The 23,927-nt window shown below is 44.4% G+C and overlaps 1 protein-coding gene across 20 annotated transcripts in view; it reads right to left on the reverse strand.

The window, feature by feature from the left end:
* The window catches only part of SNX29 (sorting nexin 29), a 258,108-nt gene that overhangs the window by 183,836 nt on the left and 50,345 nt on the right, over nt 1–23,927 (reverse strand). For all 20 annotated transcript variants that reach the window (XM_088656766.1, XM_088656772.1, XM_088656768.1 and 17 more), the window contains one exon: nt 14,108–14,190. In XM_088656766.1, the coding sequence (XP_088512892.1) occupies nt 14,108–14,190 (83 nt within the window). The remainder of the gene's footprint in view (nt 1–14,107; nt 14,191–23,927) is intronic.

The following is a 23,927-nucleotide window of genomic DNA, read 5'->3' on the forward strand; positions in this document are numbered from 1 at the left end:
GCTCCAGCCTTTTCACCTCCTCCTTTGTAACAGTTATCCCAATAGGCAAATTGTTGACTATTAAGCTGATAAGGGAAGAACTTTCATCTTAAGGTTCGCATAAACACTCCTGGTTGGTAGCAGAATGCTGTATCTGGGAGACTAAGATAATGTACTAGCTTTCCTATCTTTTTAATAAATAATAAAAAAACTATTGAACAAATATAGAAACAAAACTACAATAAAATGAAAACCATCTCTCTCTCTCTCTTTTTTTTTTTACTTCTTTTGCAAAAGCTGATTCTAGCCACAATGAAGTGAGACCTGTCTGTATCTCTGCCATCACTAACCTAGGAAGCAAAATTTCTCTCTGATAGCAAAGGAATCTTTGGATGTGTGTCCTGTGATGGACGATCAGCAAGAGATTTGTGGTTGTATTTCCAAAGGGAGCAAACCTCACCCCAACGCAAGTATTCACTTCTTCAAATACTGTCCCCATACAGGTGAGACCTCAGGATTGTGGTGTCCACCATTGCAGCCTGCCCAGGTGGCACTGCCCCACAACACGGCCTTTTCAGTGGCAGTTTTATGGAATGGCCTCCCTAGCGAGGTGTATTCAACTTCCAATTACTGATTCCTTTAGGAGGAATCTGAAAACAACTAGACATTTTATTTTTGGCTCTAGCCTTTTCCAGCATCTTCTTCCTTTGGCTAAAAGGAACCACACCCAACCAGTACAGGTTATTCTCCGGCTGAGCACAGGTATAAAGAGCGCAGCAATGCAGGAAAGCTATCTGCTCTCCTTGAAGTTCAGAGTACGTCTGTGCTGTATGTTCTAGTTTAGAAGCTACAAAACTCAAGGTTTCATCTACCCTTATTGTTTTCTGTGGCAACAGTTGTTCTGATGCTGTTTGCAGAATGGAGGACGATCTTCTCGTTGGTTCATCCCAGGGAGACGGCATGTGGGTGATGTATAGAAGGATTCTGTGCATTTCTATAAGGTTCAGATTCACTCCATTTCCACTGATACAGCTCCCCTTTACTGCTCACTGCCACAAGCTCAGAATACAGAGCACAAATAGAAATAAATTTCATCCCATCCTTATCCGGCCACTACTGCAAGTCCTCTCCTAAAGAGGCTTTGGACAGGTGTATTCTTCTTGTCAAGGTTTGGCTCCTCTTCTTTGCTTGTAGAGCCTCTTTCATTATCAAATGAGGCTCCATCAAGCCACCTTCTTTTGCGCAAACGTAAAACGGACTCACGTTCACGCAACAGCTCAGAGTCTCTCTCTCTAAGGGAAGAAGGAGAACTCGGGACGAGCTTAGCCTGGAAAGTGATGAGCGCCGAAAGGATGGCCAAAGTAACTAGTATCTTCTGAAAACATAGCATCAGCATCAATAATGGCACTTGGGTGAGCAGAATGTATGTCAGCATCCAGAAGAGATATAAGATCCTCTCCAGGAAAGTAAGATTCACTCGCTGTATCGTCACCATCATCCCCATCTTCATCATCATGGCTCAGCAAGTTGTTGACTGCAAGTTTACATCAAGATTTGTCCGCTGGAGCTCTCTTATAATTACACTCCTAGGTTTTCCTTGTAAAACAACTTGTGCCTGTGAAATGAGTTCTTTTGGAATAACAGGTGCTAGAATCACTGGCTGGGGGTGACTACCCAAGAGCCCAGATCCTCTATCACATCCTGTTCGAATAACTCATGTTTGCCTCCTGGAATCTCTAGCTCCAACTGATTATCTACCAGAGAATCCTCCTCTACTTCCTCCGACACCTGAGCTCCAGCGACTGCCAAGGGTGTTGCCTGCCAGTCTGCCCAGTTTCAGAATCCGAAAACGTCCCTGCTTATCCAGGCATTTGATGGCTGAAAGGCACTGTTTCTGGCAAACCAGAGATGGCTTGATGCGGAAATGCTTTTGGGAATGCTGTTGGGTTTTTTTAATGCTTTAGTATGGATGTGCCTGTAGCCCTGTGCTCCTTCAGGAGCAAGGGCAGGATATACCGTATTTTTCCGTGTGTAAGACTAGGTTTTTCCCCAAAAAAATAATGTCAAAAATTAGGGGGTGTCTTATACTCTGGGCCACCTCCCCCCATTTTCTTAAATCTGAGTCCCCCAAAATAGGGGGCATCTTATACATGTCTTATAAAGTATTTGGGCATTTCCAGCTGTTCCTTTCTGACAGGGTATCTGTCACTCCAAATTATACCAGGCAGTTGCGCAACTAGGTTTGGTTTCGATCTTACGGAAAGGTAGCATTTCTAGTGAAAATGTGAGCTTTCTCCAAAATTCAGCACCGTCCAGGTCAAGGTTTAGGTGATGCAAATCAGTCACTTCAGCAAACCCCAAATGGGAAGGAACGTTGCTTGCATTCAGGGAGATTTACAAGTACAGTGGTACCTCTGGTTACGTACTTAATTCGTTCCAGAGGTCCGTTCTTAACCTGAAACCATACTAAACATGAGGTACCACTTTAGCTAATGGGGCCTCCCACTGCCGCTGCGCTGCCATCATGCAATTTCTGTTCTCATCCTGAGGTAAAGTTCTCAACCCGAGGTACTACTTCCGGGTTAGCGGAGTCTGCAACCTGAAGTGTTTGTAACCCAAAGCGTTTCTAACTTGAGGTACCGCTGTAAACTTGTTTAACATCCAACTGTTGAGCACTAAAGCATGCCCTCATCTCCCACTGGTCACCACAGGACTTGGGCACACCTAACTTCCAATGAAGCAATTGTCCAATACCATTCAAGAACATAAAGAGATTAAAAGCATATTTGCAAAGGAAGCAGGGTGGTAAATTCGGAGCGTTATTTGTAAAGGGACGTTCAAGTCAGCTGTACCACACAGAGGATAAACAGCAACATAAAATCACCGCTGTCCAAAAGCAGCAATGGACTAATATTTCCCATAAGGAAAACAACATAATAAAACCATGTAAGGTCTGCCAGCCAGTGCCAACTCAGATCGGCTGTGCTGACCCAGCAGCTGGAGAGGTCCTCACAGGAAAGAAGTCAAAAAACTCTTAAGGCAATGTGGTAGACTACTGATAAAATGTCTGGCAACGACAGCGAAACAACACAAATATCACCGTGTACACTGTGATAAGCCACTCGCCTTGGTGTTATAAAATCCTGCGCCGTTATTTTGAGGAGGAAAGAGCAAGAGACTGCACAGGCTGTGCTCACCAACCTCCCAAATCCAAGAGTTTGCAATAAAATTACTGCTTTAAAAATTAATCCTTCCCTTCCAGCGTTAAGAGAAGTACATGGAAAACATCACTCGATAATTAACCTGCTGCTTGCATTATTACCCAACCGCTCCTCCAAGACTTCAAACCACACCAGCTCTCAGATTTTAAGAACATTTCGTTATCTCTGCTTAGCCTCTGGCAAAAAGGCAGGAGTTCAATTAAATAAATATATGGCATGCCGGAAGAAGTGTCCCGTGGTTATACATGTTGCACATGCACAAAATGCAAACACCACTGTGGCGAGATACACCGGTAAAGGGTCCCCGGATGTTTGACGGTCTATTGACCCAATACCTCCCTCGCCTATTTCTTCCCCTTGCTGCCACCAACCAGTAAATCTGTGTACTGGGACACAATTGATTTGAACCCAGTCAGAGGAACAGTGAACAAAACAATTAAGTTTATTTAATGTGAAGATCTTACAAGCATATCAATTCTTATTGGTTTCTCAAATATGTTTACTTTAAACTTAACCTTTAGTCTTAGTTCCCCCCTTGTCCTCCCTGACTGAAGTTCTCTTCTTAACTCTAATAGATTCTGCACCACCGCTCACCTCACTAGCTTCTCTAACCCTCTATTTCAAAATCCTCTCTACCTCTCTCATCAAATCCCCTCAACTCCTTTATCTCCCCCTCCTGTCTGCCTGCTTCTCCTTATATACCCCTGCGTCTGCCTGGAGAGCTCCCATTGGCTGTTTACCTCCCTAGCAACTTAACTCTTGCTAGACCCTCTAGAGGTGAAACGCCACAACCACCTTCCCAATGAATTCTGTGTGTGAAAGGGTAATAAATCAGGGCAGAGGACATGTTATTGTAGTCAGTGTTGTGATCGGAGGACAACTTTTCCATCCAAAAGATAACCAGTTCAATTTCTGGCATCTCCATTTAAAACAATCAGATAGCAGGGGGATGCTATGCCCCCTGCCTGTTGAGGAACCTTAGGGCTATATGGACAAAAAGTCAGACTTGGTAGAAGATGGCTTGCTAACTAGACATAGGGGTGTATTCAAAGCAGCCCTAAGGCGAGCGTTCCATCAGTGCAAGGATTTTTGCCTGCCCAACAAGACATTCTCTTCTGGAGGTTCCAGACCAGATTTGGGGATGGCCCAGGGCACATGTGGGGGAAGGAGATGGGGGAGTCATGCTGTGCAAGAGGAAGTTGTTCCGCTTGCACAGTTATTTAGTTGAATGCCATCTGTAAGGGGGAAGGCTTATAGGGAACAGCCTCCCCTCATCAGGTCAAGTTCCTCGCAGAGCAGTAAGTCCAGCAGCGGATCAGATTACAGGAGTCAGGAAACAGGAAACAGAAAGGGTCTGGCAGCCTCAGACAGTCCCTGCTCCGAGGGGAGGGGGAGAGAGCTGGGGAGGAAGGGACTGGCAAGCAATCAGAAGGAAGGCCCGTCCCCCCAACCCCTGAATTGAGACGAACGGCTCCCCGTAGGACCAAGGGGAGGCACTTTGGGGTTCCCAGGCTGTTATGTCGTAAGCGTGTGGCCATTTGCCCCACTCGTAAGTCGAAAAATTCGGTTGTCGAGTCGTTCTTAAGTCGAGGTACCACTGTACCAGTAACAAACTTAGTTGGTCTCTAAGGTGCTACTGGAAGGAATTTTTTTATTTTGTTTCGACTATGGCAAACCAACACGGCTACCTACATATATCTGTTGTGCTTAGGTTTTCCTTATGCGCTTTCCAGAGACACTTGGTCACTGTGAGAAGAGGATGCTGGATTAGGTTGGCACTTGGTCTGATCCAGCAGGGGCTGGTCTTAACTACTTATTATCAGGTTTGCAAAGTATTCTTTCTCGCAATCCCATCTCCTTGGCACACATCTATCTGCTTCTATAAAACTGAAAAGTATCGCTCTCCATTTAAACACACACACACACACTTTGGAGTTGCCTGGATATGACTTGAGAATTATATTTTGATTCCTTAAGCCTGGCACTTTCATAGTTTAAAGAAGCTGTATCCTCTGTGTTCAAAGGAAGGGAATCTCTAAGCATTTGATATTCAGGTTATGTATATTCATAAGCAATCCTTATAATGGATTAAATAGGCATAGCTAAACAATTAAACTGAAAATTTAAAATGTAATTGCGGTCTTAGAAAGTTTTCCGTCCACGTGCTGAAGAACCACTTTAATTCGGCAATGAACTCATTCTTTGAACATATATTGTGTGTGTTTTTATTACCAAATAAATTAAAAAGGCTTCAAGAGAAGATAACAGTTAGCTTTATTATGATGATTTGACATCCACCAAATGATAATATTAGTTCTGAGCTGTTGTGCCTAAAGGAATTATTAAGTCTCTCTTTTTTAAAAAAAAGTCATTTGAGTGACACCTAAGTAAAATTGAATAAATCTCTTGGTTTGTTTTTATTTGGGTCAAAGATGAACTGTGGCGCAGTAGTTAGCTAGCATGGTGGGCTCAGATGTGGAAACTGGAGGCTCAAATCCCTGCTTAGCTCTGAAACCTGAACATCCCTCTAGTAACCTCAAAAATGTTTTGTGAATCTTTATTTGAGCAACTGCAAAAGCTTGAAGCCTTTAATGCCAGTTCCAGGGGGATCTTAAATTCTTTCTTCATTCATGTATTTATTGTTTCAATTTGTACGTCGCTTTCGCACATAACTGTGCCCACATTGGCTCCCTTAACAACAGACAATATAAATCAGGATTACAGTAACAAGCCAAACACTGATTCATTTCAAAACATTGTGGTCTGCATTCAATGAAGTTTTACTCAAGAGCAGACCCACTGAAATTAATGGACATGACTAACTCAGGTCCATTAAGTTCAATGGGTCTACTTGGATGCAACCCTCTGGGCAGGACTAGTGTCAGATGCAGCCCAATATGACAATCCAAATAAATAGTTCATCTTAATGATATACGTAGATATTCTAACAAATTCATTATACAGTAAACCATCAAACGGCATCAGTTAGCCCAAAGGTAGCTGGTAGACTTCTTATCGCAAAAAATTGGAAGAGCGACAAAGTACCCAGTAAGGAGGATTGGCTAGTCAAATTGATAACATACCAAAATTTAGCAATAAAAGCCGGAGAAATGAAGGGGTTAAATGATGAGAGAACGGATAAAGATTGGAAAAAGTTAAAACAATATTTAATGAAACAGGTAGAAAGAGTCAATCTCATGGCAGATGTGTGAAGGGCCCAAAAAGGGGGGGGGACATAGTAAAGAGCAGCGTTTCTCAACCGCTGTTCCGCAGCACACTAGTGCTGGCTGGTGTGCCGCGAGTGCGGCGACGAGAAGGGCGATTTGGGGAGAAGGGCAATCCCCAAAGCGAAGAAGACCTCAGGCCTGGCAGCTAGGCCTCTTCCCCACTCGCACCCCGCGCCGTCTCCTAGCAACCGGCCGTCGGCGGCGCTGATTGGCCGGCGCGGCTCCCGCCGCCATTTTCAAACGGCTTTTTTTTTTTTTTTTGCCGAGGCGGCCAGGCGGCCCTCCTCCCTCAGCCGCCGCCATTAACCATTCTCGTCCCGGGCTTAAGCAGAGGCAAGTCTGGTCTCGCCCGGCATGGAGAGCGGCCCTCTGGCTGAGAAGCCCCCTCTGAGGAGGAAGGGGAGGCGGCGGCAGCAGCAGCAGCAAGCGGCGAGGCCTGGCGCCGCCGCGGGGGGAGCGCCTGTGAGGCGCAGCGACGGCGGCGCGCTTCTATTCGAGACCACCGGAGGGGCCCGGCAGGCCTCCTCCTCCTCAACCGCCTCCTCCTGCGGGCGGTAAGTGCCCCCTCCCACCCCTGCCCTGGGTCCTTAGGGTGAGGGGCGGGTGACGAATAAATTCATGGTAATAGGAATAATAGTAATCGACGGGGGGGCAGGCGGTGTGAGGTGCTGGGGGTGTTGACCCCCTCCCCAATATTATTCGCTTCAAAAGGAGGGGGGCGTAAGAGCCTTCAGCCCCCTACCCGTCACAGGGACGATCCGATTGCATCGCCACCACCACAATCATTATTGATTACAGTACTATTGAACCCCAGGCCCAGTTTTCTCCCCGAAAAGGGGAGGGCGGCACAGAGTTGGTGTGCCTCGTGATTTTTTTCATGGAACAAGTGTGCCGTGGCCCAAAAAAGGTTGAGAAACACTGGTAAAGAGTATGCATTGTAACAAAGATATATAAACCGGAATATAGGGAAGGCTGGAAGTCACATGAGGTGGAGGTGTTATTTTTTGTATGTGTTCCTCCATTCTTTCTGTTTGTTTTTTGTTTTTCAAATGTGATTATTCATTTGATTATTTTTGTTTGATTTGTAACTTTTAATTTATAATTTCAATAAAGTCTTTTTAATTCAAAAAGAAAGAAAGAAAGAACGGCATCCGTTAGCCAAAATACAGTATATAAATCTGAGCAGACTGGATAAACATTTCCAATGCAATCGGATATAAGCAGCACCCAGAACTAATAAGTCCATAACTTTTTTTCCAATAGAGGTTAAAAATTAAAGGACACACAGTTCCTAGCAGCTTTATCATATGCTAAAAAAGCATCTCTCTTTTGGTGTATCCTCAGGCTTGCACACTCCTTGAGGGATCTTTGACTGCTTCTCTCTCTCTTTGATATGAAGAGACTCACTGTATACTGTACTACAAACACAAGAGTCCCAGAGGATAGCAGCACAAGAACGGGCCTTTTCTGTGGTGGCTCCCCATTTGTGGAATATTCTCCCCAGGAAGGTTTGTCTAATGCCTTCATTGCTTATCTTTAGGCACCAAGTGAAGGCATTGTTCTTTTCCTATTCCTTTGGCTAATTAAACAATTTATGGCCTTTTAAACTGGAGGGTAGTGTTTTGTTTGTTATTACGTTATGTATTTGTCATCTTTCCGCAGGGCCTGCAAAACAGAGCTGTTCCGCCTGGCCTTTGGGTTGGACTTAGTCTGACCCCTGTGTTTTCCTCCCTCATGGCTTGGATTTATGGACTACTTAAAATGAGGCTGCATTTTAAATTTTAATATTGTATTTTAATTAATTGCTTTTTATGTTTTATTGTAATTTTATTGGTGTTAGCCGCCCTGAGCCCAGTTCTGACTTAGGGAGTGCGGGGTATAAATAAAAATTTATTATTATTATTATTATTATTATTATTATTATTATTATTATGTTTTTATACTGTAAATTGCCTGTGATCCTTAGATGAAGGGCAACATATAAATTTGATACAATAAAAATAAAATAAACCTGCTCTGAAAGCCTTCAGAACTGGCTTCCCAGGGGATATTGGGAGCTACAACTCAAATACCCCAAAGCCCAAAAGCCTATTTAGGCATAGAATCATACAGTTGGAAGGGACCCTGAGCATCATCTAGTCCAACCCCTTGCAAATGCAGGAATATGCAGCTATCCCTTACGGGGATCGAACGTGCAACCTTGGCCTTTAAGCACCATGCTCCAACCAAGTGAGCTGCAGAACTGCTTTTGCAGTTCTCTGAAACCCAGTCATTGGCCTGGTTCACGTGTAAACACTAAGTCAAACGTTGTGATTCCCAAGGGCCTGGCAACCCACTGCCTGTTGAGTGCATGGAAAACAACGCACAAGGGAAGGTGATAGGTAGGCGGGACAACCCATCTGCCCATCATCTAACATCATAATGACAAGCAGGACAGAGCATGGGAGAGGTAAGTCTGGGTGGCAGAGGCTTTAAAATGCCTGTCCGCTCTCAGCCTTTGCTGGATCAAGTGGCTTGCTCAGAGCTATCCGAGGTCCTGAAACCTCTGGCCAGCCTTGCAGCCTCAGACCATAACATGCCTTGCTGCTCAGCACTGAGATCACCATTTTCCAGCTTGTGCTTTAAGGCCAGCCAAAAAATGTGGACCCTTCTATAGCAGCAGCAGCAGCAAAATGTAAATAAATAAATAAAATGATATGCAGATTTGTAGTAATACAGCTCTTTCCTTACATAAATCAGCCTCAAACAAAACATCGTTTTTGGAATCATATGTGTTATAAAACATATGCAGCTCAAATTTATTCTTAGTATCAGTGATGGAAATGTAACCCACAGCTGATGAAAGACAACCAGAAGGAATGGCGCAGAGTCGTTCATTTTTAGAAACTATCGTTCTATCACCGCCCCCTTTTTTTCTTGTATAAAACCTGGCCAACCCACACAGTTTCTATTCCTATCACTCCTTCATTTACATAATTGTAACACAGAAGAACATAGCTAGCCAAGGATCTTTCCTCTCCCCCCTCCCCCCGCCAGTAATTACACTAAGTCAGTATCCAATGAAGGATAATTTTTTGTATTTTAAGCAGCTTAAGAGGATCGTTTTCATGAATATTTTTAATACAAATCAGTACACCAAAAAACAACTGCATAGTGCTTCAAAACATTTATCTAATGAAGAGCTAAGTCAAAGTCACGCAGGTACAGGAGAGTCAAGTCACTTAACGCAATCTCTTGATCAGGGATAGCCAACTTGCAGCCCTCCAGATGCTGTTGGACTACAACTCCCATCATCACTAACTGGGGTTATGCTGGCTAGGGATGATGGGACCTGTAGTCCAACATCTGGAGGGCACCACATTGACTTCCTGTGCTCTTGACCTCAGCCTGTCTTTCTCACATTTATCAGTATATATATCTACCATCCATAGCTTGAAATCCTAGGAATGATTTAACGCGTCGTGTTGAGAATGGCTTACTTTCAACAAACTGAATGACATTGCTGGGGCAGTTTCCCCAGAAAGATTTCTCCCATTTGTACTGTATGTTTGGGGATCTGGCTTGCTTTGTTAGCTCTGGTATGTGCTTTTATTAATCGTGTAGCATCCTTGTAGCCCCTATTAAAAAGGCATTTTTCTGGTCATGTTAGTCAATAGATTTGGTCATTCTGCTGTTGCTAGGCGGTGGTTTCTGGCCAGTCTTAGCCTCTGGCTAAGCGGCATGTAAATGCTTGCTATTTCTAAGTAAGGTTCTCACAGACCAGGCCTCAGCCTTGAAGAGCTTACTGTTCTAGTAGGGGTTATGCCACCAAATGCCAACAGTGTCCTTCAGCATTCTATACTGGACAAACAGACCAAATCCTACGTCAAAGGATAAATGGACATAAATCTGACATCAGGAATCACAAGACAGAGAAACCAGTAGGAGAACACTTCAATCTCCCAGGACATTCTATACAAGATCTCAAAGTAGCTGTCTTATTACAAAAGAATTTCCGAAATAGACTGGAAAGAGAAGTTGCTGAATTGCAACTTATTACCAAACTTAAAACCATGGAGAGACCTGGTCTGAATAGAGACACTGGATTCTCATTATACATGATAAAGCTATTTTTAGCCATCTTACCCCTTGCTTTTTCCTGTAAGACCAATTGCAGTTGTTAACAGGTTTACCACACCTATCAGCCTATCGTCAACAGGTTTACCACACCTATCGTCAATAGGTTTACCACACCTATCAGCCAATCACCCATTCCCACCACCCTTCTGAGTAATACTCCTCCCCACCCTCTCACTATACATAAGGGTCTGGTGACTTCTGTTTCAGTGTATCTGAAGAAGTGTGCATGCACACAAAAGCTCCTACCAATGACAAACTTAGTTGGTCTCTAAGGTGCTACTGGAAGGAATTTTTTAAATTTTGTTCTATTAGGCTAAGGGTTTATTCAGCCTTAACATCTGAAGACACACAAGACCATCCATCACCTTGCTGCAGCCAAGGGGTTCTTAATATAGTCAGTACTGTGATGGAAGACTACTTTAGGTTTCATGATGGAAGACGGCAAGTGTGGTGCAGCAGTTTGAGTGTGGGTCTAGGATTTGGGAGCCCAGGGTTCAAATTCCCACTCAGCCATGAAGCTCAATGGGTTATCTTGGGCCAGTCACTGCTTCTCAGCCTAACTGCCTCTCAACAAAGTTGTTGTGGGGGTTAATTGAGGAGCAGGAGAATACTGCACATCACCATGACCTCCTTGGATAAAAGATGGAATACAAATGCTAAAAGGAAGTAAGAAAGGTGGTGAGATAAAAATAAGAAAATTAAAAAATGTCTTTACTTGGAATTAAGCGTAGCCAATTTCTTATCCTTTCTATTCCCAAATTCAGCATGGGCCATTCTCAGATTTACACATCATACACTGCCAAGTTTCAAACCAGTCTGATGAATTATTTTCTAAGCATAGGCAGTAGAACCTACTTCTCACACCTCAATTTCTCATTATAACAGCAGAATGTGATTCAGCCAACTCACGCTTAATGCAGGGCTATAAATGTGGCTGTATAATAATAAATTATGTGAGAGACTAATGATGGCAATACATAAAACTGCTGAAACATTTTATCCTCTAATCTTTAATCTTTCAGTGGAAAAAACAAATACAATTTTTTCAGGAAAAGGAGTTTATTGTAGGAAGTTTGCGGGGGCTATGGATGCATAGATAAGTGCACTTACAAGGGAAATTCATGAATAGAATTTATGTCTATGTATTTCTTATTAAAAATCAGGCCCTGATACTTGCATGAAGAATCACATAGCTATATTGATTTAAATTGTTTTACAAACAGGAATTAAGTTACTTAATTCCTCCAGGAACTTAGAAAACCCTCAATCTATAAGTGCTCAAGCTGTGAATACCAATGGAAAACTTATTTCCGCAGTTTAAAGCACTAGAAAAGTACTAAAAGGCTTTTTACCGCCTGTCAAGAGATTTAATTTTCTTCAACGAAAGTGCCTGTGTGTGTTTTAAAAAGTACTAGTTCTCTCTTTTCAGCCAGTCATTCTATACAGCAAAAGAACCCAGCCCTCACTTCCAGCCAATTTACTTCCAGAATAAAAATAAACCTGAGGAGTGGGAAGAACACATTTTACTGAAAATCAAAATGTGTGGAGGGGACAGATTTTAATGGGCTGGATCCCAAGTCACAGCTAACTTGTCCCAAATCTATGAGATATTTTTTTAAAAAACCAATTTACTCTGGATCCAACCCAATGTCCTGAAAGAAGACAATTTTATGATGGTTTCCATGGCTACGGCTCTTAACAGCTACTGGACATAATGGCTGGACATTACTGTCGGAGGCAGTATGAGGGGTTGCTGGGAATCCTAAGTGTGGGAAGTGCTTTTCTACTCAGGTCCTATTTCCAGGCCTCCCATAAGCATCTTCACCATTCATTTGCCCATGCTAGCAGACGAGGTCCTCCTGGTGCTTCTCTCCCCAGTAGGAGGCATGAAGTGTGCAGGGTGTGGGGAAAACCTTTTCCTCATCCTCATCTTTCCTCAAGGAGAGGCAACTCAACCCATCTTCCTATAGCCTAATGTCAGGTGGCTCAGTTGAGACATGGTTTTTTGGGAATGCTTCACTGAGAACATTCCACAGCTGGGGAGCTACAACCAAAAAAAAGGTCCTCTCTCTTCTTGCCGGCCTCTGAACCTCCCTCAGAGGAAATCTATGAGAAGGGCCTCAGATGAATGCTAAAGGACAGGGGTCAGCAAACTTTTTCAGCAGGGGGCCGGTCCACTGTCCCTCAGACCTTGTGGGGGGCCAGACTATTTTTTTGGGGGGGTGAACAAATTCCTATGCCCCACAAATAACCCAGAGATGCATTTTAAATAAAAGCACACATTCTACTCATGTAAAAACACACCGATTCCCGGACCATCTGTGGGTTGGATTTAGAAGGCGATTGGGCCAGATCCGGCCCCCAGGCCTTAGCTTGCCTACCCATGCTGAAGGATTTGTGTAGGTTCCCATCAGCACTCTTAAAGTCTAGAGCAGGCATAGGCAACCTTGGCTCTCCAGATGTTGGTACAACTGACCACTGGTCCTGTTAGCTAGGGATCATGGGAGTTGCAGTTCCAAAACATCTGGAGAGCCAAGGTTGTCTGTGCCTGGTCTATCTGAAGAAGTGTGCATGCACACGAAAGCTCATACCTATGACAAACTTAGTTGGTCTCTACGGTGCTACTGGAAGGGATTTATTTATTTATTGTTATGCCTGGTCTAGAGTAACATGTTCTGATCTTCTGGCCCCAGCCAAAAACCTGGGTGGCCACTTCTAAGATTGGATCTAGAGTTGAGAGAGCAAAAATCTCTTCACCCAATGGGGCTTTTCTGTCCCCTTCTCCTCACTGCAATCTTGCATCCTCCAAAAAGACTCTCCAGAGAGTCAGGGGTTCCTCATGAATGTGGAATGTGTCGGAAAAGGCTGAAAAAATCAGAAAAGGTGGGATGGAAGGACTTTGCACAAATCAAACTCCACCCGGTGGAGGGGGTGGTGAAAAAGTACAATTGTGCCAGTGTGGGTCACTAAATCTGCACCCAGCCTACGGTACCTAAACACTCAAGCAGGCCGTGCATTAGCCCAGAACTGAGGATACAGCCACAATTCTCTGTAAATCTTAAATAGTTTCCAAGCGATCACAAAGGAGTGTTTAAAAGAAAGGAGGGGGACACAAAAAGGGAATGAGCTTTAAAGGAATCATTCCTCAACTTTGCCCTAGAAACAGCAACCTCTTAAGGCAGAAGCAGGACTTATTGTCATCCGCTGGAGAAAGGGCCTTGGTTCCTCCATGGATCTAAAAGAAACACCAAGCACAATTGCCATATAAATAATACAGAGACAAAAGCAAGCTGTCTTATCACCCCTGCACAACATGCACAGGACCGGCAAGCATAAGCCATCAATTGCTCTTGTGTCAAGACTTACTGAAAAATAGTAGAACGATAATAGCCTCCCTTGTCGTGTGAAATGATAGGATTAAAATGTCCCCATACTAACCAATGGGGAGCATCTTGCGTTTTCCAAAACTGTATTTTGGCAATGATTCATTAGCAATGCATTTCGTACCAGCAGAGAGAAGCTCTGTCAATAATGCCACAAGCGGCTGTTTTCCACACTCACCTTCCATGGTCTGACCTTCTCTTTTCAGCATCTGGACAGCTCCTACATACTTCTTCAGCTGTACTTTTAGCACCTCGTTTTCTCTGCAAATACAAGTACAACAAAAAATATTGCTCTTCTACTTTTTCTTCTTTAAAGGTGGGTAACAGGCAAGTACTCTGGAGCAAGTTATAAAATAAATAGCGAACACAGGGATCCAATACCTGATATAGTAGAACCATAGTATGACCATGGCCATAAAATTCCGATTCATGTGACTGGATGGATGTTGCAGCTAAGAGGCAGCTGTGCAAATCAACCGATAAAGCTGCCGTATGCCAAAGTCAAGCTGTTGGTCCATCTAAACCAGGCATCCCCAAACTTGGCCCTCCAGATGTTTTGGGACTACAACTCCCATCATCCCTAGCTAACAGGACCAGTGGTCAGGGATGATGGGAATTGTAGTCCCGAAACATCTGGAGGGCCGAGTTTGGGGATGCCTGATCTAAACCAGCAATGTCTACTCCAGCAATAGTCAAGATGGTGCCCTTCAGATGCTGCTGGACTACAACTCCCATCCGTCCCAACCAACATGGTCAATGGTCAAGGACCATGGGAGTTGTGGTCCAGCAACATCTGGAGGGTACCAAGCTGGCTAGCCCTGCTCTGCACTAATTGATGGCGGCTTCAGAGACATGCAAGCGCAAAGAGATGGGGAGTTGATCCACTATATTGTTATTACTAGATTAATTATGTATTACTGCATTTATATTCTGCTTTGCCTCCAAGGAGTTCCAAGTAGCATGCACAGTTCTGTCCCTCCCCATTTTATCCTCACAACAACCTTCTGAGGTAGGTTAGAGTGAGAGAGTGCAACCGGGCCCAAGGCCACCCAGTGAGCTTCATGGATTCGAACCCCGCTCTCTCAGGTTCCAGCCCGACACTCTAACCACTACACCACACAGTATTCGTGTTTGTGTGCCACTGTGGGTGAGATTGAAGATTAAAGGAACATACATGAGTAACAGTAAGAGCAACAACATTCCATAACCAGGGTGATATGGATGCTGTGATTCTCTAGGTGTATATTTAAGGACAAAAAAAGCAGCCCTCCTTAATCAGTGCAAAAGTCCATCACCTCCTTTCCAAAGTGGCCAATCAGATGCCTCTAGGAAGCCCGCAAGCAGGCCATTAAGGCAACATCCCTCTCCCAAGAAATTTGCTCCTGAACCCAGATTTTCTATGCAGCCACCTTGGCTAATAGCCACTGAAAGCGACTACTTTAACCCTCTTAACTTTCTTCCTCTTCTCTTTGTTTTAAGAAAGCTAAGCTTGAAAGTATGTGTCTATTGCCTGAGGAACCTATTGGGAATCAGGAGGTGCCTGAAGCAGAACTTCCCCCTCCTCTCTTCCCCTCTTCATGACTAGCATTAGCAAGCAAAATACAGTGGACCCTCTAGTTACGTACCGCTCTGGATATGTAACTTTCGGATTACAAACGCAGCAAACCCGGAAGTATATACCTCCGGGTTTTGCCGCGTGTGCATGCGCAGAAGCACTCAATCGTGCCACAAGCCCCAACTAGGGGCAATTTTCCAAAAACACTGGTCGAGGGTAGCAGACTGAAATGTCATTCTTCCACAAACACTTTTCTTTTCTTTGGCAGTATTTTTACCTCTTGGATATACCATTGTTACTCAAATATACTTTTCATGAGTAGATTTATAACTATGTTTTATTGAGCTTTTCAGAATTACAATAACTTTGTTTCATTACGTTTCTCAGAACTACACACACACACACGGTTTGTGGGGGGGGAAAATCATTTATTGTTTCTGGAAAGTACAAACTATGGGCACATGATTTGTTGTTCAGTCGTTTAGTCGCGTCCGACTCTTCGTGACCCCATGGACCAACCAGAGCACGCCAGGCACTCCTGTCTTCCACTGCCTCCTGCAGTTTGGTCAGACTCAGGTTGGTAGCTTTGAGAACACTGTCCAACCATCTCGTCCTTTGTCGTCCGCTTCTCCTTGTGCCCTCCATCTTTCCCAACATCAGGGCACATGATAGCTATGCTTAAACACCACTGCCAGAGGGAATCATGCTACTGGAAACTGCAGGAGGGGAGCACAAACTGCTGTTGTGCTCAGGTCCAACTTGTGGGCTTCTTGTAGATTAGCCATTGTGAGAACAGGATGCTGGAATATTTGGGTCACTAGCCTGTTTCAGCAGACTCTTCTTCTGTTCCTTACATGTCATAACTCCTCCAAACAGGGACATTTCAGCTAATACAGTGCTACCTCGCAAGACGAATGCCCTGCAAGACGAATTCTTCACATGACAAATGCGTCCTGCGATCTGATGGTGACTCGCAAGACATATTCGTTTTGCGAAAAATTCGTCTTGCAAATCGTGGTTTCCCATAGGAATGCATTGAAATTTAATTAATGCGTTCCTATGGGCAAAAAAAGAAATTTCAATGCATTCCTATGTGAAAACCGCGATTTGCAAGATGAATTTTTCGCAAACAAATTGACTCGCGGAACGAATTAAATTCGTCTTGCGAGGCACCACTGTAAATCACTACAAAATGATTTGGGGGTATTGGATAAGGGTACAGAAATGTTCGAACTTGTTACACCTTGAAAACCCACGGTGGTGCTTATTATCAATGTCCAAGAAACAAGCTGCTTTGTTTAGCATGGACTAACAAACAACTGTTCATTCCATTTGCAAGGCTAAACTGCCGTCTTATATTTATTTTTCCTCAAAAACAACAACACGGTGGCTTATTTTCAGGGGATGTCTTATTTTTTAATTAAGTATGGTACAGTTTAACCTACAAGGTTAAACTGCCTATCACTATGGCTTATTTTCGGGGTGTAGCTTATTTTCGGGGTATGGCTTATTTTTGGAGAAACACAGTAGCTGTTGTTCTTTAGAACAGTGCTAGTTAAATCAAGGGACATTTTCTCAGGCACTCAACTTGGGGAATGACTGCTACATAAAAGTGACATTACAAAGGAGCCTTTATAGCAGAAATCTCCTAAGAATTCACTGGGAAATGACTTGGCCAGTATATTTTCTTTAATAATTACAGAGCTGTCAAGTCAGATTTCTGGTCAGTGCAACTTTGCTTAATTCAGCCTCCTCCAGAACTGTACAAATTCCTGTGTGGCCACGGAGTATACATTACATAACGATGAAATTTTAATGAAGATCCCGAAGGCATTTTATGTTGTATATTACTCTTACTGCTTCCGTGTGCAGAATCCAAACACCAAGCATTAGACTTGATCTTTACAGAATGGGAGCAACTCTGCTAAAATTATCACTTAAATCTGAACGAGAGAGAAAACAATTTAACTGAACTCAACGTGTTTTAGCCTTTAAAGAATGAGAAAGAAGGGTTAACGGGAAGATTATAGCTTTCCTTTTATTGCAGTTCTGAGAAACGTAATGAAACAAAGTTATTGTAATTCTGAAAAGCTCAATAAAACAAAGTTATAATCTACCCATGAAAAGTATGTTTACATTTTAATTGCTTTTACTGCTTTTAGCTTTATGTGCTTTATAGTGACCACATGACTCTGTGATGCCTAATAATCTATACAGTGGTACTTCGGGTTACGAACATGATCCGTTCCGGGATGCAGTTCGTAACCCGAAATGGTCATAACCCGAAGCGCCATTTTGCGCATGCACACTTTTTGTGATTTTCGCGCTTCCGTGCATGCACAGAACGCGTGGGCGGCGAAAATACTTCCGGGTTTGCAAAGTTCGTAACCCGAGGTGTTCGTAATCCGAGGTACAACTGTAGACACTTGGGGGGGGGGGAATTATAGTGCCAAAAAAATGACTACAGATTTAAAGTACATCGTGTTGGCTTCATTTTTCCCATGACTGTCTAAGTCAGGGACTCGTGATTCTTAGTCCCAAATATAGAAGGTTCAAAAGCATAAAGCTAGAGTTTGCCAGATGCAATTGGAACTGATGGATCACCAACTTACGACATATTGAGCTATAAAATAAAATAAAATATAACATACACTTTTGTTTTTTACTAGAGTAGCATAACATAAGTTGGCAATGGATGGCTTACAAATAAGAAGGATGTTCAGCCTCATCCTAAAATAATGAAATGGGGGGGGGAGTAGTTTTAATTTGAAACAATCTCTCTCAAACATGGTTTTCTAACTGGACACAGAACCCAAAAGGTAGATATGTCTTTGCAACTACTCAATGGTGAAGCAGATTTTATTTAGTAGAATATGCATATGCCCTTAATAACAATCAAAATTACTTTTATGAAAGTTTGAATGAGGCAACAAATTTGCATTAGGATAAAGAAATTGCTGCTCCACTAATTTCACTGTTTCTAGGGACTTCCCCTGCATGTGAAGACTGGCTCTGGCAGATGGAGTGGAGGAGACCAATAGTGGGTCCAATGGTCAAGAAGGCAGTTTCTGCATGTGCTGCAAAGGGAAGGGAAGGGCAGGTGGGGCTTGTCAACCTGGGAAGGGAGCCCATCTCCGAGAATGAATACTCTGATCCTAAACCTCCACTGCCTTGTGGGATATCTTCAGGAGAAGAAAAGGCTAAAGAGTAAGCCCTACACCTTGGGTAGGCAAACGAAGGCCTGGGGGCCGGATCCGACCCAATCGCCCACAGATGGTCCGGGAATCAGCATGTTTTTACATGAGTAGAATGTGTCCTTTTATTTTAAATGCATATCTGGGTTATTTGTGGGGCATAGGAATTTGTTCATCCCCCCCCAAAAAAAAATTGTCTGGCCCCCCTACAAGCTCTGAGGAACAGTGGACCAGCCCCCTGCTAAAAAAGTATGCTGATCCCTGCCCTTCACAAATCCAGAGTGCAGTCCCTAAAGCAGTTGGATGTTGCCTTGTATGCCTCTTTCCATCAACTCCTGCAGCCAAGCTGGTCCCAAACCTATTGCTCTGCTTTTCTTTGGCCCACATCAGTGAGGCTGAGAGAGGGGTCTTGTATTCTGGGCAGCCCAGAACACACTGCCCAGACTTGTGCCCTGGGAAGGTCACTTCAGTGCTGTCAAAGCAGCGGTCTGACTTCACCCTTGGAGGCACACTCCATTGTCTCTCGAGGCGGATGGATGCCAACCACAGCAATTCTGGACACAGCTGGATACAGTACTTTGTCGTTTAAAAATTACTTTGCACCTATCCTGCTTTGAATTTGTTACATACATTTCATCTTCTTTTCCCCCACTTATTGGAAACTCTCTGGCAATATTTCAAGATGTCAATTACAGGTCTTCCCATGCTAATATAAAAATAATTTGTTGCGGCTATCAATAGTCATGCTCAGAGTAAACCTACTGAAATTAGTAAGCAATGCCTAACTTAGGTATATTAATTTCAGTGGGTCTACTCCAAGAAAAACCCGATAGGTTACAATCTTACATAAAATGTCCTGTTTCTACATTTGGGAGGGATTGGAGCTCAAGGATGAAATTCATGCTTTACAAGTGTCGGAATTCGTGTTATGTAATTTAGCTGCTATTCAGCTAACCCTAAGTAAATTATTTAGCACCCTAAATGCTTAATGAAATGTTTTAATAAATTTCAGGCACTTGCTTTTTACTGCCAGGTTTGGAAAGGAAACTTTTGCACACATACACACACTACATTTTTCAGATGTTTGCTCAGTGGAACACATTATTGCTGTATGCCATCCTGGAAACAAATTTGCTCTTTCTGTAATACAGAAGGGAAGGAACGCAGACTTTTGACAAATCAAAGTTCAACCATGAACAAAGCTTTTAATCAAAATGACTTTGAAGTGGCATAGATGCAAAGTTATAAAAGGCTAAAGAACTACAAGCCAGTTCAGATATTAAAATTCCCTGTCTGGTAAGCTATGTTTTATCGACCTGTGAGGAGTATCGTGGCCACTCCCATGTCCCTCCCCTCTTACTGTGTTTCTCATATTATAAGACACGTCTTATATTTATTTTTTCCTCAAAAAAACACACTATGGCTTATTTTCAAGGGATGTCTTATTTTTTTTCCTCCTCCTCCTGCCGCGGCCGGCATTGCTGCTGCGCCTATCACTATGTCTTATTTTCGGGGTATGGCTTATATTCCTTGAATGCTTAAAAATCCTGCTATGGCTTATTTTATGGGTATGTCTTAAAATATGAGAAACAGGGTAGACCACCGGTTTTGTGTAAACTTGAGTTCTGCATCACACCCAAAGCAAGGATCTCTAGCTTACTTTCAGTTCTCTAGCCATGAACTTGAACCATGGTTTTATCTGGGTTAGGAAGAACTGAGACAGACTTCCCATTTCAGATACGGTGGAACCTCGGTTGTCGAACACTTCGGAAGTCAAACGTTTTGGCTTTCGAACGCCGACAACCCAGAAGTGAATGCTTTCGTTTCCGAAGGCGCCTTGAAAGTCGAATGGCTTCTGAGCCACGTTTCTTCATTTTGTCAATGGATTTTGCCGACTGGCAATTGCGCCTTGGTTGTCAAACGTTTCGGAAGTTGAACAGTCTTCTGGAACAGGTTACATTCAACAACCGAGGTTCCACTGTAGTGTAAACAAACCAGGATCACTGCACCATAGCAGAGCTCTGCCAGAGTTTATTCCCTCTCTTCCCTTTCCCTTCTTGACCCCTATTTTCTTCCTTCCTTCCTTTACTCCTTTTTTGCTCTTGGCTTTGATGACTGATCTCCTTAACGGCATTCTGAATTGACATGCTGCTATATATTGTGCTCTTATTGTTCATGCTTGTTACTTGGAATCATAGAATTGTAGAGTTGGGCGGAAAATCAAGGTTCATCTAGTCTAGGGGTGGCCAACTCCCAAGAGTTAAAAACTGGCAGTGATCTATCCCCTTTTTTGGGGTTCAGGTCAAAGTTATTGAGTTTTTTTCAGGGAGGAGGTAAAATGTTGAGCTTTTTTTAGGGGAGCCGCAGTTGTTCAGCTTCTTTGGGGGGAAGCCAATGATCTACCAGTGATCTACCGCAAACGTCCAGTGATCTACTGGTAGATCACAATCTACCTGGTGGACATGCCTGAATTCTCATCCAACCCACTGCAATGCAGGAATCACAGCTAAAGACTCCCTGACAGGTGGCCATCCATCCTTTATTTATCCTTGAAGGAGAGTCCACCACAGTCTGCACTAATGTCAGATAGCTCTTACTGTCAGAAAGTTATTTTTAATGTTTAGTTTGAATTTCTCTTACATACACACACACACACACACACACACACACACACACACACAAAACACAAATTTCTGGTGATCTTACAGAAGGCAAACTATTTTTTTTAGATAACACAGCCTGAACACCACACACTGAGGATATATTCACCAAGGAGCATTCACCAAGGTTAATCAAGGTAGAGCAGCAGCCCCTGTACGACTAAAACATAAAGGTTCCTCTACGGTAGCATCTGTCTCCAGTGATGGGAATCTAACAAGCCACCTCCTTGGTTTTCCTCTGCTCAGAACATAAGAAGTTCCATAGCCAACAGCTGCAAGGAAGCCTCTTCTCTGGAAATTTGTTTTAATTCTGTTCCGAAAGCAATTTAAGCCATCACCATCTCTTTGGCAAAGAATTTAGATAGGGAGACTATGACATTGCACTTCCTCCCCACTTATTTGCCTCGCAGAATTGCTGCCCTGGTGAAAGCTCAAAGGAAAAGGAAAGCCGCTTCCGCATTCCACGGAGGTGGGGTTGTGGGCAGCCTGACTAAACCATCGCGTAGGGGCTGCAAGCGCAGCCCCTGCACGTTGGAGGGTTCCCGCCTGTGTCAACCCCTGGGCCGACTGTCAGGAGTATGGGCAGGAGTCAGGCTCTGGGGCCTGTAGTGCCTTGCAGGACTAGGGCCTGCCTCAGCTTGTGCTGGGGAAGCAAGGCATGGCCACACAGGTGAAGACATCAGCTTGTGCTGGAGAGGCAAGGAGTAGTCACCCAGGTGAGGCCACTTGTTATCTCACTGCCCCTGGTGGCAGGAGCTGGGAGGGATAAAAGCCCAGCATTTCCCTTCAGTTTTTTGCCACAGCAACGCTATCCTTGCCTGGTTGCATCTGGTCTCCTGCTCCTTGGACCCTTGCCTTGCTGCCGCCGTGTTTCTTGTTCCTGGACCCTTGCTTCACCTTCGCCTTGCTCTTGACCCTTGGACCTTCGTCTTGCTTCTTGTTCCTGGATCCTTTGCCTTGCTCCTTGCTCCTTGGACCCTTGCTTCGCCTTCGCCTTGCTCTTCGACCCTTGGACCTTCGCCTTGCTTCTTGTTCCTGGATCCTTCGCCTTGCTCCTTAGACCCTTGCTTTGCCTTCGCCTTGCTCTTCGACCCTTGGACCTTCGCCTTGCTTCTTGTTCCTGGATCCTTCGCCTTGCTCCTTGGACCCTTGCTTTGCCTTCGCCTTGCTCTTCGACCCTTGGACCTTCGCCTTGCTTCTTGTTCCTGGATCCTTTGCCTTGCTCCTTGCTCCTTGGGCCCTTGCTTCGCCTTCGCCTTGCTCTTCGACCCTTGGACCTTCGCCTTGCTTCTTGTTCCTGGATCCTTCGCCTTGCTCCTTGGACCCTTGCTTCGCCTTCGCCTTGCTCTTCGACCCTTGGACCTTCGCCTTGCTTCTTGTTCCTGGATCCTTCGCCTTGCTCCTTGCTCCTTGGACCCTTGCTTCGCCTTTGCCTTGCTCTTCGACCCTTGGACCTTCGCCTTGCTTCTTGTTCCTGGATCCTTCGCCTTGCTCCTTGCTCCTTGGACCCTTGCTTCACCTTCGCCTTGCTCTTGACCCTTGGACCTTCGTCTTGCTTCTTGTTTCTGGATCCTTCGCCTTGCTCCTTGCTCCTTGGACCCTTGCTTCGCCTTCGCCTTGCTCTTCGACCCTTGAACCTTCGCCTTGCTTCTTGTTCCTGGATCCTTCGCCTTGCTCCTCGCTCCTTGGACCCCTGCTTCGCCTTCACCTTGCTTCGTGCCCCATGGACCTTCGCCTCTGCCTTGCTCCTCGACCCTGCTTCTTCACCACCATCTTGCCTCTGGTCCTGACGCCCGCCGACCGGACCGTGACACTGACCAATAAGGTCGGCCGGGGTGGGGCTTGGCAATATAAAGCCCCCTGCAGGCGAGAACTCAGCCTCTTTCATCCCTGTTCGCCAGAGCGAACAATTCACCCACCCACCCTTTAGGCTAGGGGACACTGCTGTGGACGTCAGTTGGTTGCCTGGTTAGTCAGGGGCCGGGTAGGACTTTTCCCACTTGGACTAGCCGGGATGGGTTTTTCGCCCGCCTCATAGCAATTCATCACAACTTTGGTTTGGCGGTTAGGCGTTGGAAATTTGCATAACAACAAGATGAAGGAGGGGGCAGGTTACGTCATCAACTACCCACATTGGAGAAGTAATCCGTTAAAGGATTTCTGGGGGCGGGGCTTGGTCCAGAGCCTGGAGACACCAGGACCGTAAGGCACGCCCCTACGGTGGTCACAGGAGGAGTTCCGGTAGATGTACATCACTGGACTCCTTACTGGTGATTAACTTCTCATGGACTTCAACACACGGGTTGGAGTCGGATATAGTTTGATAGGTTCCAACGCCTAAGCCAATACCGCTCATCACCCTTAATCAATAAAGTTGTGCCCTTAACCACCCAATTTATAACTTAATTCTTGTGTCTGGTGTTTTTATTTCGGGGAAGGAGGGACATTGTCACACACACACACACACACACACACACACACACAGAGAGAGAGAGAGAGAGAGAGAGAGAGAGAGAGAGAGAGAGAGATGTTATGATTGGCTGTCAAATAAAATTGCACGGTTCCTTCCAAATGATAACTTATGAGACT

The sequence above is a fragment of the Zootoca vivipara genome, chromosome 13 (assembly GCF_965207765.1).
Source record: "Zootoca vivipara chromosome 13, rZooViv2.hap1.1, whole genome shotgun sequence".
NCBI classification, from domain to species: Eukaryota; Metazoa; Chordata; class Lepidosauria; order Squamata; family Lacertidae; genus Zootoca; species Zootoca vivipara.